Raw genomic sequence first — 18,637 nt, forward strand, 5'->3', positions numbered from 1 at the left:
TCACTGCTCATTTTATTGTTGATAGACATTTAGAAACACTCTCGCTAAGATAAACTATCACCATCAATCTTTCTACCAAAGTGAAGTGAAGCCTAGAGGATGAACAGAAGGATGATGACAGAGTGTAAAACACACCACCGCTCCATCAACTGCTGAATGCATAATAAAGAACATTTGATGTTAATAAAGTAGTTGAATTCATCTTAATCATTTTTGTTCATAAATGCAGAAATAATTTATTTTGCACCTTTTGCATTTTCAGTAAAAATCATACAGACACCACTGAAAAAAAAAAAACAGAAACACTGAAAAAACATTCAATATAACCACGTAAAACATGATGAAAGAACTGTAAACACATGTACATATAAAAATTACTTATGCTTATGTTTTTTCATGCTACTCATAAAATTTAGCATCTACGAGGGAAAACAACAAGACATAAATATGTTAATAGGAAGCTGGAAGGTCTAGTGTAAGAAGTCTTTTTACATTTCACTGTCTCTCACACACACACTCTCTCTCTCTCACACACACACACACCAACTTGACTAACAGCAATTATATTGAGTTTAATGATCATGAAAAGAGAAATTAAAAACAATTCTACATAAAACAAGATGCACTGTACAGACAGGATCCTGAAACATAATACTCATAAATTTAATGTAACATATATTTGGGGAATTGCAGACTAGCCTAAGGACAGTTTTTAATATTCCAAAGAACGATGAAGGGTTGATCATTGCTCAACAATAGCCTCCCATCTATCTGCATCACTTACTGGTTAGTCACTGGTATTTCTTCAACAAAGAGAGCCGGTGCCCATTGACTTAGAAGTAGTAGAGATTTTGCTAAGAAAGTGCATTTTTTTAGATACTGGACGTGGAAAGAATGTCCTCCACCAGATGCTTGTATACCCAAGCGTCTCCCTTCAGCCTCTGACGGCGGACACCGACAACTTCTGGCCTTTGTAGCAAGCACACCTCCAGTTCAAACGCCATTGTCACCTTCCCAAAGTCATCCCATGTTTGACACTTCAGAGTATACCTGAACGAAAGGTGGCGGAAGCAATGTGGAAACATTAAAATTTGGTCCAAGTACAAGTAATCCAGTCAGAAGAAAGGGAGGTAATGTGAATTCTTACCCTTTCTGCGTGAAGTCAATATTTTTCTCCGGCAGGGTGGAGAGGATCTGGTTAAGCACCTGGTATGGATTGGTCTGACTGGTCAGAGTCACATTGTATTGTGCCTAGTGGAAGACACAGCCAAGGGACTGATCAGAATTCCTATCATTTTGCTTCGTGTAAATTAAATATCTTTGAATTTTGTAAAAGTAAAATATGCTTTTTATAACTGTGTAGACTCAAAAAATAAAATAAAATGGGAAAATAACTGTTTCTTTACATCCCTTTGCATGCGTGACTGATTATGTGGTGTGTTTTTTCAGCTTGCTCATACCTTAATCTTACGTGGTCCGTCCCTCAGGGCTCGTCGCTTGCTTGGCGTGAGCATGGTTATCACCTTGTCCAGACCTCTCTCCAGGGAACCAAACATCTTTCCCCCTCGTTTCTTCTTCCCACTGTCTCCTGTGACAGCCATGTCCAGTGACCTGGACCTTAGGAACAAAAAAAAAAAAAAATGGTCTCACTTTAGCTTAGGAGCTCTGAACTGTCCTCCCCAGTGGCTTACATGTTACTCGTTTCAGTTCAGGTGGCCTCTAATATTTCTGTTCAATTCTTTTGCTAATTTTTATGATTAATAGTGAAGAATAAATGCTGTTGAAGGAAAAGAATTAAATTAAGAAATCTGTTCAATTACCTTTAATCCTTCTTTGATCTCTACAATCAAGAGGCCACTCTAGCATTTCCAGCAACCTTCAATTCAATTTTATTTAAATAGTGCTAAAGCACAACAAACAAGGTGTTTTATATTGTAAAGTAAAAAGCATACAGTAATTACAGAGAACACCCAAGAGTCAAAACGACCCCCTATGAGCAAGCACTTGGTGACAGTGGGAAGGAAAAATTCCCTTTAAACAGGAAGAAACCTCCAGTAGAACCAGGGACAGGGGAGGGGCAGCCATCTGCCGCGACTGGTTGGGGGTGAGGGGAGGGAGAACTTAAATATAAACTACACTAAACTCACTCCTTTCAGCTCTTGCCCTTTCCAGGGTTTACTCACCTCCGCTCTGGACTAAAGGCCATTATTTCTAAGTTTGTAGGATCCCTGTTCTCTGCTGCGCTCTTCTTGTCCTCTTTGGATGCACTGTCTCCACCTACCACAAACAAAACAAAAAGTGAATTAAAATTGTAACTTGGTAAGTTTTGTACTAACATAGAATTCAGATAAAAAAAAAAAAATGGACATGCCACTGTGACATCAAGAGTGTAGAGTCAAGACTTTACCACAGATTTTTAAACAATCAGACTTCTTTTTGTAACCAGTCACCAACCTGTGATGGCTCTGAGAAAGAATCCAGGTTTAAGGCCCTTTAACACTGAAAGCTATATTTATGAGGTATATACTGCCACTGATCACAATAAGATGAAGCCAAAATTTTTATTTAAGAATGTACTGGAATAGTTCAATAATCAGTCAAAGAATAATAATAACAACTTTAGTCATTCTCGAGGTTCTAAAACATGAACTCTGTGTCAATAATTAATTTTTATATAATAATTTTTTTGCTGACTTTTTTTTGAGTAATAGTGTATAAAACTATTTAAAAAAAACCCTCAAAAACCATATTTATATTTGATATAACCACGAAGCTCTGGAAAAGTCTAATCAGTTTGGCATTTGAATGTTTCACTCACTGTCACTCAGGAATGTAAAGCTTAACTCAAAAGCCGGACAAAGACAGCACAAAAATAAGTCATACTGCTACCATAACATGGATAAAGGTATTATTTTCCAACCCCAAGGTCACTCAAAAGGGAAAAATGCTTGGAATGGGAATAAATTTGAAAAACGTTTAGGTAGCAGCCCTTTGCTCTTATGCATGGAACTGGCTGGCTTTGACATTGGAGTTGTGAACACAAAGGAATAACGAGTTTGACACACATGCACACACAAGAGAGAGCTAGGCTTTAGTGGCAAGAGAACACATGTCACTACAGCCCACGTGGGACAGTGAGCAAAGGAAAGAGACAGCTACACCTGTCACAGCACATGCCTAGGGACAGACATGAACAGACCACTGTGTGTGTGTGTGTGTGTGTGTGTGTGTGTGTGTGTGTGTGTGTGTGTGTGTGTGTGTGTGAGTGAGTGAGTGAGTGAGTGAGAGAGAGAGAGAGAGAGAGAGATGAGGACAAGTAAGTCACAGGTAGCACGTCTGCACTGCACTGTAGCTTGCAGAACAAGAGGCTGTGAAGAGAGAGCGGGGCTGAGCCATATTCCAGAGATTTAACATCAACTAGGTCAGCTGCAGCGAGCTGGTGGCTGAATTAGTAGAGGCATCTAATGAGGCTGGACATGTGAGCTGACAAGTCACTATGACAAATAATTACAACTTTAATGATTCTCCATTCATATTAGTGTCCTTCATTTACAGATAAGTGAATAGAATTAGCTTCTTCTTGATAATAACCTCACCTTTGAGTTGACAGTGATAAGTGTGTGTGTCCATTTTCAGTGGGAAAATGACAGCTAAATCATAGAAATATGAGTGGCTCTGGGATAAAAACAGACCCAATAAATGAGTTTATTACCAGAATACAATTTACTTGCAAATGTTTGGCATGTGGTTGTGGCACTTGTGATTATGAGAGCTGTACAAGACCAAGCGTGGGATGGATAAATGAAGGAGGGGGGGTGAGGAAAGGGGCAGCTAGTTAATGCAAATCTGATCTAATAGGGACTGTACTTCAAACCCTTGTTGAGAACAATTACAGTATACAAATGAAGTGGATGATACCCAGAGCTCTGTACTGTCTGCACTCAATTCTCTGTCTTTGACTGAGTAACCAAGAAACTATTAAAATATTCTTACCTTTAGGCGTGGCCACACTGGGTTTGATATTAGAATTCTGATTGGGTGTGGTCAACACATTCTTATTGAGGCGTGCATTCTTCTTACTGGATACAGGTGTTCGAGGTGGAGGCAAGGCAAAAATGTCAAAGCTTCTATCTTGGGCATCATTATTCTCCTTGTTCTCACTGGCCTGTTCTTGGTCCCTCTCTCTCTGGCGGCGAGGTGTTGTTTTTCGCCCCCTCTGTGGGGTTGGGCTGGAAGGACACCCTTTTTCCACTGATGGCGAGAATAGCCTCTGTAAGAATGCCAAATGACAAATGTGGGGTAAATATATTTCTCAAAAAGAAGCGACATTTAGGAGTTATCTGAACTACACGTCAGCTTCCAAAACCCCATCTCTCTGCTGCTTTCAGATAGCAGTTGGGGAATTCCCCCAAAAAACAAAATCTAACATTCAAACTCGGAAACCTTGGAAGTGTGGAAGTAAGAGAAAAGTCAGGCATTGCTCTCTCTCTTTTTTGGGGATTTATTACTCAATTATTTGCACCACATTTTTGCATTTACAACCTTGGAGAGAGTGTCTGAAAAAGTGGGTGTCATTTTTTTCCCATTTTTAAACAATATCATGTCTGCCACTCTCCCTCCCTCTCTCTGTGACGGCTGGTTTGTCACTCTGCCTTAAAGTGTGCCCACTTGGAACGACTAAACACGTCCAGTTTCTGACGTGGTTGGATAGCGTGTCTAAACAGAAGGTTTTCAATCCAGTTTTACCTTTTTCCTCAATCTACTGATTTACACACATGAAAGAAGAGAAAAATCTTTAATTTATACCAACTTCCACAAACCGTGTCTTTTTTTGTGGTTCCATCTGGCTGACCTCTGACCCCCTGGGGTGTGCGCTGTGGAACTGAAACCCACGGGCAATCATCAATGTAGTCTGAGCAAAAGTCCAAAGAACCCACAATCACAGCATCTTCATCCTCACTGAAGTGAAGGGCTTCTCTTGTCTGACAGAGAGAGATAAAAGCCACAACAACACATGGTGGTGGGAAACAAAGTATGTAAAGCACTGGGTATTGATGCCAGTACATCTATCTGTCAGGAGCTCTAAAAAAAAGCAGAGTATCATGGATGCTCTGGTCCTATGTCTGACCTGTAGTCCCTGATGCAAAGGAGAGCAGAAGTCCTCACAGACAGCTGGTTCAGGGCGCAGGCGGACAGGCTTTCCCCTCTGCTTCTTTGACAGCAGCAGCAGGTAGGTGGCTGTGATGTGGTCATATCGCCACTGTGGGAGATAAGATGTATTTAAGTGGATGTCTAAGAGAAACTAAGTACATTTTCATATTTAAAATCATTGGGGAAACAAAACCACCTGATAACAATACAATAAATACAACATAATGATGCTGGCACTAAAATATACATTTACACAGACACACACCTCCTTCACCAGCGCTGTGGTGCTCTGTCTCGATCGCTTCATGTTAACTGCCATCTCAGTGATACAGTCTTCATCTATGTAGCCAAGCTATAAAAAGAAAAAAAAAAAAAGTGTTCACACAAAGCCCCAGACAGGCAGTTTTTATTGCCACAGCCAAGGAGGTGCTACCATTGGTTCAGTATGTTTGAAGGATTACTCAAAATAGTTAAAGGTTTTACATAAAAACTTTTTTTTTTTTTTTTTACCAGAGGTTGAGGTTTAGCCTAATTTAGGAGCAATTAACTTTTGGAGTTGATCTGGATACAAGAATTTTTTTAAGGATTCTTCAGCATTTCAACAGAGAGCCAAACTGGTCATATCTTCACCGATACATATCAGATCAAAATAATGAAAATTGGGAGACATAATCTTGATATTCTCAAGAAAATATCACAAACTACTCCGGTTCCAGATCATCTTCGGGGACCAGCGACTCATGTGGAAGCAATTTTCAGCCTTGGTGCAGATGTGCAGCCACAGACTGTTCCGTGTTTTATATGTTTTATTTTACTGAAACATTAATCCCCAACAAATAATGTTGATGTTAAAGACTACGGTAATGTTTCAGGAAAGTGACTTGTATGGTGACTGGAAAATCTAAGAAAAAGCCTGATAAGGCCTGTGACAGGTGTCACAGCAAAAGCTACTGTTTGTAACTGTGAGGTTTTTGTTTTTTTTTTTTAAATATAGCTTTTTTGGGTGTTGGTCCATACCGGCTGCCTGCTGTACCACTCCACAGGGCTGTTGTAGTCTTTCATCACCCAAGGATGGTTCAGCAGCTGTCTAACAGTCAGACGTCGCTTTGGGTCCACCTGCAGGACACACATAGAAACTGCAACTGAATATGTACAAACCTACAGACGCCACAGTCTGAAGAAATTATGTTTTCCAGAAAACAGTAGAAAAACTATACAGATAAACAAAGAAAAGCGCAAACAAAATGACTGAATGCATACCTGTAACATCTGGTTGAGGAGGAGGATACTACCTGGAGAGAGCCACTGTGGGTTATCATATGTACCTCTCTGAAAATAAATAGTAACAGAAAAAAAACTGATTAGTTGGTAATATTCCAGAAGTGAATTTCCTTGAAAGCCCACAAAAATTGAGGAGCATCACCTGGAAGTTGAGGGAAATGCTTTAAAAATATGAGTGCTCTCACTGTAATCTTCCTGTAGAGGATCATGCAGTTGTCATCATCAAAGGGCAGGTATCCACAGAGCAGAGCAAACAGCAGCACTCCCATACTCCATACATCAGCCTGGGGGTTACACACCACACAGCAGCATTTCAGCTTCATGCGTTACAGATAGCATTTCACAGCTCAGCTGCGCTGAATCGCACAACAGCGAATGTGATCAGGACACCATGAAAAAGCCGAACTGCGGAACAGGCATGTATTCGTAACTCTTGGAGAAAACCAAATGCAAATATTGTGGGTTTAAACAATTTTGAATTAAAACCCCAGCATTTCTAAAAGTTGTATTTACTGGAAAACATGTCATACCTCTGATCCAATATACGCTTTTCCCTGGATAAGTTCAGGAGCAGCGTAAGCAGGGCTCCCACAACAGGTCATCAGCTCATAACCCAAACCTCCCTACAAGAGGCAACCATGTAATATTTAGACCACGATTACAACCAACATTAACTAAAGCATGTATACAACTGTCTTTAGGCATCAGTTCTGATGTGCTATACCCGAGTATTCAATTTATGATTATTGTACTTCAAATGCTTCTGAAGAATAAAATGGATGCTTCTTTGAGATGTATTTTTTTGGTTATTCACATTGCTGCATCTATAGCACATCAAGACATTCTAAAACATAATCCACAACTAGCTGCTATACTTTCCTTAGTAGATCCTGTAGCTTAAAAAAAAAAAAAAAAAAAAAAAAAAAAAGCCACAGCAACCTTTCAGAAAGATATTTAGGACCCAGGGTGGTTTTTCTGTGTTCAACATGAAGGGCGTTTGATGAAGATGTCATCAAATTTTTAGGCCAGGATTCAAAAGTGCTGATTTTTCTCATGTGTAGTGTGTTATGCATGGAACTAGTTTACACAATAGACAGGAGTAGCTTGGTAAACTGCAGAACTAATATAAATACCTTAAAGGATTTCTTCTTCTACTTTCATATTTAGGAAATAGCCCTGATACTAAATATTTTTGATACAGATACACGGACACAGAGGGAAAAGAAATTTGCTGAAATACCTTAGGCTTGGCACACAAGCCAAAATCTATGAGCTTCAAGTTATGGTCCTCATCAATCAATAAGTTTTCCTAGAGTTCAAAGAGACAAACATTGTAATACAACTTAGATTTATATTAAAGTCGCAATTGATCTATGATATGATGATATGCTTTTTGGTGGCTCTTTTTACCGGTTTTAGGTCTCTGTGTGCGTAACCTTGGCTGTGAACATAGGCCATCGCGGACACAATCTGCCTGAAAAACACCCTGGTTTCCTCCTCAGACAGGCGATCCTTAGCTATGATGTAGTCAAACAACTCCCCACCAGGGCAGTACTGAGAGTAAAAGGAAAGAGGGAGAAAAAGAAGCAAAAAAAAAAAAAAAAAAAAAATTCAGGGATTATCCTGGCTCAAAATGGGTCTTTGGGGATTTTGGGACTATGCACATCAGCACAACTAGCCCACATATAGTTGCTTCAAAGTATCTGTGTGGCCTTACCTAATAGAAGTTTATTGATTTTTCTGTTATTTTTGGCCATTTGATAAGCAAAAGGTATTACATGCTTGGGCCGGGGGGGGCAGAAAAATCCTGAAAGTAATCAAGATATTCGCTCTAATAAACACAATGCTCATGCCCTTACCTCCAACACCATAAATATCTGGGTGGACGTCTCGATGACCTGATAGAGTCGACAAATATGTTGGTGACTCAGGTTCTTCATGGCTTCGATCTCCACCTTCACACGAGGCAAGTCATCCTAGGGAGAGAGATGGCAATTTCTTTTTCATTTATTTATACATATAACTACTGAATCACTGTTCACCACACAGTACACATTCTTTGTAAAAATATTTATCATGCTCATGTTTTGTTTGTTCTGGCTTTTGGGAAATAAGAACCCCTATGCTGAAGCAACTGTGCTGAAGATTACACAAGCAGAAACACTTGATGATTTCAGAAGAACCACTCCCATAATATTTTTCAGGCACTTCCAGTTTCTAGCTATCCAGACACGTTCCAGCTCAGGAACTGAACAAAACAGGGTGTCAAAGAAGCTTCAGCATCACTTGGAAGGTAACAAGGCGATGTTAAGCTGACAGTTTTTTCCCCAGATCCTTCACAAAAAGCGCAACTCAAGGCGAGGTCCTCTCACTCTTATTGTAAATAAATGACTGCTTGAACAAACATAACAGTTAAAGAAAGCTATCGTCACTCCTCTGGAAAATAGTGAAACATGCCAAAGTTCAGTTGCTGATGATCTTTTTAAATGATGTGTGATAATTTGAACTGCGTGCATCTAAACCAAAACATTAATGAAAGTGAAGCTCAAACCTCCAGCTAGCAACACATTAAGGACCAAAATTCAAAGTGAGTTAACAGTTACAGACATTTAGGAACAACACTCGATAAGAACTTTCTCTTCAATACAGATGGGTTTATTTTACTGCTCAGCGCGGCCTAGGTGCTGTTGCTTATCTCCATTGTTACAGCTGCACATTCGAGCTTCAAAAAATTTGATGCAGTTAAACGTTACACGTTACTCAAAGTGTTCATTTCCAGAACTCTCCCACAGCCTAATACAAGAGACTTGAAAAATCATCAGTTTGGTGTCAAACCAAAGTGAAATTAACTTTATTGTTTGAACAAGTATTCTTGGTGATAAATAGCCACCAATCTAGCTGATCACTTTCTGATCTGTGTTCCAGTAGTTGCAAATCCTTTAGTGTAAAAGAGATTCAGCAGCAGATTAGGACCAAGCATAAAAAAACATACATTTTCTGCATCACCAACAGAATACATGCAAATTCCCATAACTGTTTGCAACATTTAGTTCATACGGTGGTATTAGTCAGGCATGCTTAACAAGTTGCATATATTGATTGATACAGTGTTCTTTCAGAAGAAACTCTATATAGCACTTAGAGCACTGCTGTAAATAAATTAAAAACATAGCTCTTCCAGAAGATTTTAAACCAAAATTCTGATCACAACCTGCTCCAGAACAGGTTATGTGTAAATTATCACAGTGATAATTTCCAGATTAAAGGAGAGCCACCTTTGTGACACTCATACTCTGCTGTCAGACAGCGATCACCTTACCGCTTTTAGGCTCATATCAGTTTATTCCCTGTGCAGCCACATTATGCTGGAACTTTTTAATGGCAGTTTAAGTGGTATATATTGTATATTTCATCTATCTGCTTGGTGTTATATCTCTTATTGTCACTCTGTGTTTCAATCTAGCAGTTCTAAATAAAGATGGAATTCTTTGCAGTAAAAAAATACAAACTAATGGCACCTATGTACAACTGGGCTGCCTCACTTTTGAATGCATTAACTTGTGACAGTCATTTCTGACATTTTTTTTTTTACATCAAAGAGATTATAAATTCAAAAGACCAGATACTTATGGACTTGAATCACAATGTACATTGCTGCTCAAGGCGTTTATGATCTGCATTTTTGTGTTTGGCTGTCTATTTCTTACCCCAAGATCCTTTTTATTCATGATTTTAATGGCAACCTTCTCTCCTGTCAAGATGTGTCGACCCAGCTTGACTTTTGCAAAGCCTCCTGAAAAGAAAAAAAAACAACAACACAGGGTTCAGAGAGAATATGACACAGACAGCGGTTGTTTTCCTAAATTCACTCATTTACGCTGACATTACCTGAGCCGATAGTCTCAAAAACCTCATAATTTTTGTGGAGCTCGTCTGCTCCGCGATGCTCCGTCCTTTCTACCGGCATTCTCACTGCTCCGGCAGCACGATGGTAAACCTTCCTGCCGTGAGAAAAAAAAAAAAAAAAAAAAGCTTCAAATTGCCAATTAACTCGGGTAAAAAAAACTCTCTGATTTCAGAATTAACTTTAGCACTCATTCGCTATCCCTTTCTGGCTGACCAGCTAGTTTAACGTTAACTAATCCTTAACTGCAGCCAACAAAAGTCGTTAATACTGCCACATGTGGTAAAACTAACAGCAGCAAACCTTTACTGAGCTAAATCAATATTCAAAATTCTGAATTAACCTGAACTAAAACAGAGGAAGACAGCAGCGTCAGTTAACCACACAGTAAAACCCTCTAGCAGACCGATGTTTTGTTAGAAGTTTGAATTTCGCACGTTGACGTGACTACATTTCCTGCTTCCGGTTTGCGCTTCGTGCTTCCCCATGCGGTGAAAAAGGGTACTGCAGCTGTAAAACAAAACACTGCTGGCACAGGCAGGCTGGTTCAGAATCAGAATCAAGTTCATTAACAAATTTTGTTTCTTTTTTTTTTTTACACAAACAAGGATTATATTTTAGTGTCATGGTGCAAATAGTGCACAAAAAAATCAAAAATGGAACAAGAATAACTGCCAAAACACTATGAAATATGTGGGAGTTTTGTGTGTGTGTGTGTGTGTGTGTGTGTGGGGGGGGGGATTCAGTGACTTCGACAGACTGAATTTCTTCAGCTGCTGCATCCTGTGTTGTGCCTTTGTGATGGAGGGAGCTGATGTTTAGCTCCCATTTTAGGTCCTGAGAGATGATGGTTCCCAGGAAGCAAAAGGATTTTACAATGTCCTGTCCAGTGATGGTATAGTTACCTTGAAAAAGTAGTCCGACTACTGATTACTCCTTTAAAAAGTAACTTAGTTACTTTACTGATTACTTAATTTTAGAAGTAACTAAGTTGGATTACAAGTTACTTTATTAGTTACTTTCAACAGCAGCCGATCTTGTGCCAAAAAGTGATTGTCTGTAATTCTGATGTTTCTGTGTGTTTTTATGTGTAATAATGTCTTTGCTTATATTGGTAAATAGAGTGCAGTCAACATGATTTATGAAGGGCTTATATATAAAATGCAGAAATAACCTGTTTTTCAACAATCTTTAGGAACCTGTGTTATTGTACCTACATTATAATCAATCCAGAGCTTTTTGGCTACTTCAAATATCTTTATAGAACTGTGATGTTATATTTGTTGTGATTTCTGCAGCCTTTTGAGACAGATTTCTGTTTAAAAAGACATTTTTAACGTCAGTTTTTACTTGGAAAAAAAAAAAAAACGAATATATAAAAGTCACTTTGCCAAAAACTGAGTGCAGCTTCTACCTTGTGATAGAAATGCTGTTTTTCACTCAAAATGACCTGATATCATTCATGAGAGACATGTTTGATATATGCTTCATAGATTATAGGTCAACAAGTCATTTGCAGCCGTTTAAATACAGGGAATGATATTTTTTTTTTGGCAAATACCGAAAATTGCTGTTTAGCAGACGATCACTTTTTGGCACAATACCAGCCTCTACTACATACTGTAGTAGAAGGCTTTTCAACTTTTTCAGCTCTCCCCCACTTAGTGGTTTGTAGCGAAGTCCAGCTTTTGTTGTTTGGGTGCTGGGGGGCTCCTGCATTAGCCACAGCTCTGCTTCGCTCCACCTGTTGCGACTCGCTCTGTAAGTTTGTCTGCGCCATGACTCCAGATGTTTCATGTCTGACGTAGTGTTTTTGAAGCTAGATAGCACTTTGTCGCCAGCACAGAGTGCACAACTAACCTTGATGTTGTCATCTTTAGCTGACACAGACTCACAACAGTGTCTGTATTTCAGCTAGAAAACGCGAATCTCTCTCCTCCCTCCATTGTTTACGTTTGTGTCGCTGTGCTGTTGTTGTCCTCATGCCGAGAACCGGACTTAACTGTCGCATCTGCCAGACGTCACTCCCCGAGACGCAAGAAGAAAGCAAAAATACATCTTTGTACTGAGGAAAATGACAAAAAAGTAACGCACAGTGACTTGGATAAGTAACTTTAATCTGATTACTGGACTGCAAATAGTAACGCGTTAGATTACTCGTTACCGAGAAAAAATAGTCAGATTACAGTAACGCGTTACTAAGTAGCGCGTTACTGACATCACTGGTCCTGTCTGCAGGTCCGCAGGAAGATGGGGTCTGGTGGGACTGGCGTGTTTCATCCTGAAGTGCAATCCACCGATCTCTCTTAAAACTGTAACCATGAGATCGGTGGATTGCACACATCATCCTCTTGGATGGACAGTGGTCATCTCTCCCGTGCAGAACATGGACTTGCAGTCTTAGTGCTAAGAGCACTGGGCAGTTCTAGAGGTTTGTGGTGGCAAAAATACCATTAATTTAGATCAGCAAGTAGATATAGTTTATTGGTTTCAGTTGAGCTATCCAGTTAATAAAGTTTAAAAAAAAAAAAAAAAAAAAAGTTTAATCTAATCTCTAATCTAATCTAGTTACTTAAAGTTTATTCATAACTTTTACCTAGTCAGACTCTGGCATACATACACCGATCATTAGGTCCAGCTTTTGCTGCCAAAACAACCTTGACCTATTGAGGCATGCACTCCACAAGTCCTCTGAAAGCATCCTGTGTTATCAGGCACAAGAAGTTAGTTAAATATTTGCAAGATAGCGTTTCCACGGATGGTACTCAGCCTGAAATTTAGGGAACTGAGGACGAGTCAACAACTTGAATTTGTTATGTTGCTCAAACCATTCCTAAACAATTTTTTTCAGTGACAGAGTGCATTAGCCTGCTGAAAGAGCCCACTGCCACAAAGGAATACTGTGGAAGGCTTCTGCAACAATGGAAGGGTCTACAATCCTGTTTAAATGGGAGTAATATCCACATAAATACCAGGACCCAAGGCTTCCCAGCAGAATATTGTCCAGAGTGTGGCACTGTTTCTGCCGGTTTGCCTTCATCTCACAGTACATTCTGGTAAAAGGTACACCCAGTTGTCTACATAATATAATATAATGTAAACAATCAGACCAAGCAACCTTTTTTTAAATTGGTCCAGCCTATCCCAGCCTACACTGGGCAAGATGCGGCAGGTTGCCATCCATCACAACTGCCCAGCCCCAGCCAACCAGCGGATTCAGAACCAGAAACTACTTGCTGTAAGGCTAGCCTTTTAACCACTGCATCACTGTGCTGCCAGATTTGTTCATCCATTACCCCCATATGGAAAAATAGAAAAAGCCCTCCTGAGTTTCCCATTACCTCCATTAGTAAATATTTATATTTTATATGTAACTCTTTACACTTAGTAGCCATTAATATACTGCAGATGGACAATGATATGGTCCTGAAAGGTAGTGATTTACCTGCAAACATACTTTCACATGCAAGTACATACAACCTGTGAGATGGAAAACATCATGTGTGTTGCAATTTGGAAAGTGTTCTGTTTGACGCCATAGGTATGTGATTGCAGTAACTGACCAGAGAGGTGTATTTATGCTGTTAGAAGGTGTGTCTTCAGCGGCGCCTGTCTTAAGTCTGTAATTAGGGAAAGGTGAGAGGTGATCTGATCAATGACCATCCTGCGTATCTCGTGGTTGTTAGGAAAGGAGATGGTTGTAAGGGAAGTAACCGGTGGTTAGGGGATGTCCAGGTGTCAGCAGGAAGACAGAACCACTCATTTGGGCTGCGAGGCAGCTGGCCAGGATGGGACAGACGGACATCAAACAACCTACAGTTGGAAGAAAACAGAGGAGAAAGTGAGTGTGAGGACAAAAGGAGAAAAGGAAGAGGAGAGAGGGAGGGAATTGTAAAAGGAGAAAAATGGAGGCCAGTACAGGGTTTTAAAAGAAAGAAGTCTCGAGCAACTTTTACCATTTTGCCTTTGTATCATTTGTATTTGTTGGTGATTATACTCAGCAAAGACACACACACAATCACTTTCACACTGACTAAAACATATTTTAAATAGTTACATATGGTCAATCTCTGGAAAGCAATAGCAAAATCAGCACTGTTAGAGGCCTTACAGTACTTCTCTTTTTTCTTTTTTTACAGATCTCAGTCATTCCAAAATCTGCATGAGCTCATAGTTTTACTGCACATTTAAACATGTTTTCAATGTATTGTAACATACTGTAAGGCAGTGGGTGTTCCCCTCTCTGAGTCCTTTTATAAGATGCAACTCAAAGAATAAAAAAAAAATTTTTTATAATGCTGTTGGGAACAAATTTTGTTACAGCAAATGGTTTTAACAGACAGCTCAGGACTGCCAAGGCCATGCCTAGCCCGCCTTTGCCAGTGAAGTTTCACATAGAAGCATCAGTACATAATCATAGCAGTCAGGCAACTAAATGTCATGAGCTAAATCCTGATGTGATCACACCAAAACCTTCAAAAACAATAATGCACATCATTTTTGCAGAAAGCATTGGTTGTTATATGCATGTTTCATATCTGTGTCCTTCCTGTACTTGTAGCTATATGCTTGTGTGTGCCATCATGTGAGCAGATCTCTGTGTAAAGGAGCTGCTGTACCACCTCCAGCCACAGCATCTCGCAGCAAGTGTGTAATGAGACATACTGTGGCAGCTATAAAGGTGTCACAACTGAAAACAGACGTTATGTTCCTAGCAGCTCATGTCTTGTATATCCTCTATTCCCTGACAGATTTTTGGAGGTTCCCAGAATGCCTGTGTCATTTAGTCCATGGCTGCTGGGTGTTCACTACAGGGGACTGGCGTCTTAGACCTGGCTGGGTGCCAGAGGAGGTTCAAGGAAAGAAAAGCATGCATGTTTGTTGTACAGTATGTGTATGTAGGTCCATGCTATCATAATGGTTGTTTGTCCTGTGTTTTTCCTCAGTGTCTCCAGTCAGAGGGCTCATGCTAAACACGCACGAGAAGAGATGTAAAGCTTTACAGAATCAGTCAGCTTTTCTTTCTCACTTAAGCTCAGTAAACACAGAATGATTCAAATGATTCGCCACTGTGGATAAAGTGCTGTGATACAGACATTGCATCACAGCACTTTATCCACACATATGTGACTCATATATCTTTTTAGAGTCCACACATAAACACAAGCACGCACACACACACACACACACACACAATCACAAAGGACTCTCAGAGAAGTTGGGAAATTTTTAGTCCTGGCAATTTCACACCCATGTTGTGAACAGCTGCGGGGGTCGATCGAAGGGCAGTCTGTGGGGGAAAAAAATGCTTTTTTACATCTAAAATGTTGCCACTCCATTCTGCAATACAGGTGAAACATGTTCTGTCTGCCCCTACCTCCCAAAATGGCTCTAAGTCATAATTATATTAAATTATCAGAACCATTAAAGCAGGTTCTGATACTTCTGACTCTCATTCCTCATTGCTACACAACATGAAACAGGGGAACTAGGCAAGCTATGCTACATTGTGTGTGTTTACAGGGCAAAAACAGTCCTCTTCCCAGAACTAAAACATTCAGCCAAGGTAATATATTGCACCCATATGTGTTTGCACTCCTCCAAATCATTCATGTCCGTCCAGAATATTAGCCTCAACTCTCAAACTGAAGACCTTGGGAGTGTGTCACAGTGAGGTTTTGATTTGAGCCCAGCAAATTTACAGTAATGTTAAAAGGAATCTGACTATTAACCAATGGAGCAACATGGTAGTAAACTGAGTTACTACAAGATGGCAAAATAATGTGTGTGAATCACCTATGCAGGGAATCCAAATCAGCAGCGTCACAGTGTGTGTGTGTGTGTGTGTGTGTGTGTGTGTGTGTGTGTGTGTGTGTATTAATCTCCATCCATCCTACATTAGCTGTTTGCTGTGGGCTTTAGTTTTTTTTTTTCAGCATTTCTAACAGTATTTTCCATGTCACTGAAATATACTGAAAACAAAACAATAACTCAGAACACAACAAGCATACAGTAAAACAAACAAAAAAAGGATGGGGTGGAGATGGGGGCTCAAAAAGCACATGTTTTCAAAGCCTCACAACCCTGCATGATGATTCAAAAGGAGAGATATTGTTCTTGGACAAATTTTAGGATACACTGCAGGAGTCTGTTCATGTGCCCCCCCCCCCCCCCCCCCCCCCACACACACACACACACACTCATCATGAGCTGTCACAACATTCATACTGAGGTGTAAAATAAGGGTGAAAACAACTTAAAAGGACGTATGTCTGTGTAGATTCTCAGTCATCCAGGTCATAGTAGTCTCTGGAGCTTGAAAAAGGCGACTGGACTTCTTTTTGTTTCTTGAAGACGTTTCACCTCTCATCCGAAAGGCTTCTTCAGTTCTCAACCAAATGGTGGAGAGACCCAGGTATTTAAACCCCTGTGGGCGTAGTCCCCTGGAGGTGGTTATGACCCTCTATTGATCATGTGCGTGAACACATGTGCCCAGGTGTGAAGGGGGCGTGGGTCATATTTAATCAGTGGTTTCAGTTGAAACCAATTTAGGACTCCGCTCCATTGTTTCCTGTGGCCTATTGAGGTCACTGGAACAAAGGTGTGAATGGGGGTTGAGACGTCTGGGAAGGGAGCTCAGGACAGCACTGTAAGCGGGGGAAAGTTGGTGACGTAATCCACCTCCTCTGTTCAATGATGGTTGTTCACAGTGGACATAGATGGCTTCTTTCACTCCTCTTTCAAACCATCTGTTTTCCCTGTCCAAAATGTGAACATTGGCATCCTCAAAAGAGTGCCCTTTTTCCTTCAGATGCAGATGTACTGCTGAATCTTGTCCTGTCGAGGTGGCTCTTCTATGTTGTGCCATTCGTTTGTGAAGAGGCTGTTTGGTTTCACCAATGTAGAGGTCCGAGCACTCTTCACTGCACTGAACAGCATACCCTACATCGCTGATCTTGTGTTTGGCGGGTTTGTCCTTGGGATGAACCAGTTTTTGTCTTAGGGTGTGACTTGGTTTGAAGTATACTGAGATGTCATGCTTGGAGAAAATTCTTCTGAGTTTCTCTGACAAGCCTGCCACATATGGGATGACAATGTTGTTCCTCTTGTCCTTCCCATTCTCTGTAGTTTGTGTTTGGCCTTCATTCCTGTGCATCTTAGCTGATTTGATGAAGGCCCAGTTGGGGTAACCACATGTTTTGAGGGCTTTCTTAATGTGTGTGTGTTCCTTATGCTTCCCTTCTGCCTTAGAGGGAACACTTTCCGCACGGTGTTGTAGGGTCCTGATCACCCCAAGTTTGTGTTCCAGAGGGTGGTGGGAGTCAAAGAGGAGATACTGGTCTGTGTGTGTGGGCTTCCGGTAAACTTCAATGTTGAGGCTTCCATCTTCCTCGATAAGCACCGCACAGTCCAGGAATGGTAACTTGTTATCTCTGGTGTCCTCCCTGGTAAAACGTATGTATTTATCCACTGAGTTAATGTGACGAGTGAAGGCTTCTACTTCTTGGGTTTTGATTTTGACCCAGGTGTCATCTACATATCTGTACCAGTGGCTAGGTGCCATCCCTTTGAAAGAACCAAGAGCTTTACTTTCCACTTCCTCCATGTAAAGGTTGGCTACAATGGGAGACACTGGGGAGCCCATGGCACATCCATGCTTCTGTCTGTAGAATCCATCATTGTATTTAAAATATGTTGTGGTAAGGCAGAGATCTAAAAGTGCACAAATCTGATCTGGGGTGAAGCTGGTTCTGTTCACGCACTGTTCACGCACTGTTCGTTTCAACTTGAGATGCAGACAGTCCAGACTGGTTCCCAAGAGTTTGCACCTTGGGTCCACAGTAAAAGGACATAGAGCTGACCAAATTCTATGGAGAGCACAGAACCACCTTTTAAGTGAAAGGATAAGACAGGTCCATTTCACCATAGATGCACTCCAGAACAAAATCCACCAGACGCAGCAGAAACTCTCATCACTCTTACCTCACATCATCGCAGAAGAAGTTTCTACATTTGTGGACAAAGCCCAGCTCGCACAACACATCAAAGGCAAGGAAAGACAACTACGTAAATTTCAAACTCTGCAAACCAAGGCATACCATTCATCTGTTAACAAACAGGACGACACGATAAGCAATGGAAACCAAGGAAAGTGGGTGAAGAACCTATCAGACAGGGTCCTCACCAAACCAGAAGAAAATGTGCTAGCCAAAGGACTCAACTTTGCCATAGCCCCACAACAGCTTCCTATAGTAGACCTCATCACAGCAACAGAAACCGCTATAAGAAATAACAAACTTT

General features: G+C 40.5%; 2 protein-coding genes across 5 annotated transcripts in view; one reads left to right on the forward strand and one right to left on the reverse strand.

Moving 5' to 3' along the window:
• The window catches only part of melk (maternal embryonic leucine zipper kinase), a 23,551-nt gene continuing 4,914 nt past the window's right edge, over positions 1–18,637 (reverse strand). For 3 of the 4 annotated variants that reach the window (XM_030734862.1, XM_030734853.1, XM_030734848.1), the window contains 18 exons: positions 13,900–14,149; positions 10,321–10,433; positions 10,140–10,225; positions 8,292–8,408; positions 7,843–7,986; positions 7,673–7,741; positions 6,963–7,055; positions 6,618–6,716; positions 6,412–6,480; positions 6,169–6,267; positions 5,417–5,503; positions 5,129–5,260; positions 4,821–4,982; positions 3,994–4,270; positions 2,184–2,277; positions 1,461–1,617; positions 1,148–1,251; positions 1–1,050 (listed from right to left, as the gene is read on the reverse strand). In XM_030734862.1, coding sequence (XP_030590722.1) covers positions 873–1,050; positions 1,148–1,251; positions 1,461–1,617; positions 2,184–2,277; positions 3,994–4,270; positions 4,821–4,982; positions 5,129–5,260; positions 5,417–5,503; positions 6,169–6,267; positions 6,412–6,480; positions 6,618–6,716; positions 6,963–7,055; positions 7,673–7,741; positions 7,843–7,986; positions 8,292–8,408; positions 10,140–10,225; positions 10,321–10,399 — 2,046 coding nt within the window. In that variant the 5' untranslated portion in view covers positions 10,400–10,433; positions 13,900–14,149 and the 3' untranslated portion in view covers positions 1–872. Of the gene's footprint in view, positions 1,051–1,147; positions 1,252–1,460; positions 1,618–2,183; positions 2,278–3,993; positions 4,271–4,820; positions 4,983–5,128; positions 5,261–5,416; positions 5,504–6,168; positions 6,268–6,411; positions 6,481–6,617; positions 6,717–6,962; positions 7,056–7,672; positions 7,742–7,842; positions 7,987–8,291; positions 8,409–10,139; positions 10,226–10,320; positions 10,434–10,679; positions 10,823–13,899; positions 14,150–18,637 lie in introns of those variants that run through there. The other variant, XM_030734847.1, reaches the window with a different exon arrangement.
• LOC115777876 (thrombospondin type-1 domain-containing protein 4-like) overlaps positions 13,500–18,637 on the forward strand; it is an 18,428-nt gene continuing 13,290 nt past the window's right edge. The window contains exon 1 of the mRNA XM_030725926.1: positions 13,500–13,579. Coding sequence (XP_030581786.1) covers positions 13,500–13,579 — 80 coding nt within the window. The remainder of the gene's footprint in view (positions 13,580–18,637) is intronic.

This window comes from Archocentrus centrarchus, chromosome 1, assembly GCF_007364275.1.
Source record: "Archocentrus centrarchus isolate MPI-CPG fArcCen1 chromosome 1, fArcCen1, whole genome shotgun sequence".
Classification (NCBI taxonomy): domain Eukaryota; kingdom Metazoa; phylum Chordata; class Actinopteri; order Cichliformes; family Cichlidae; genus Archocentrus; species Archocentrus centrarchus.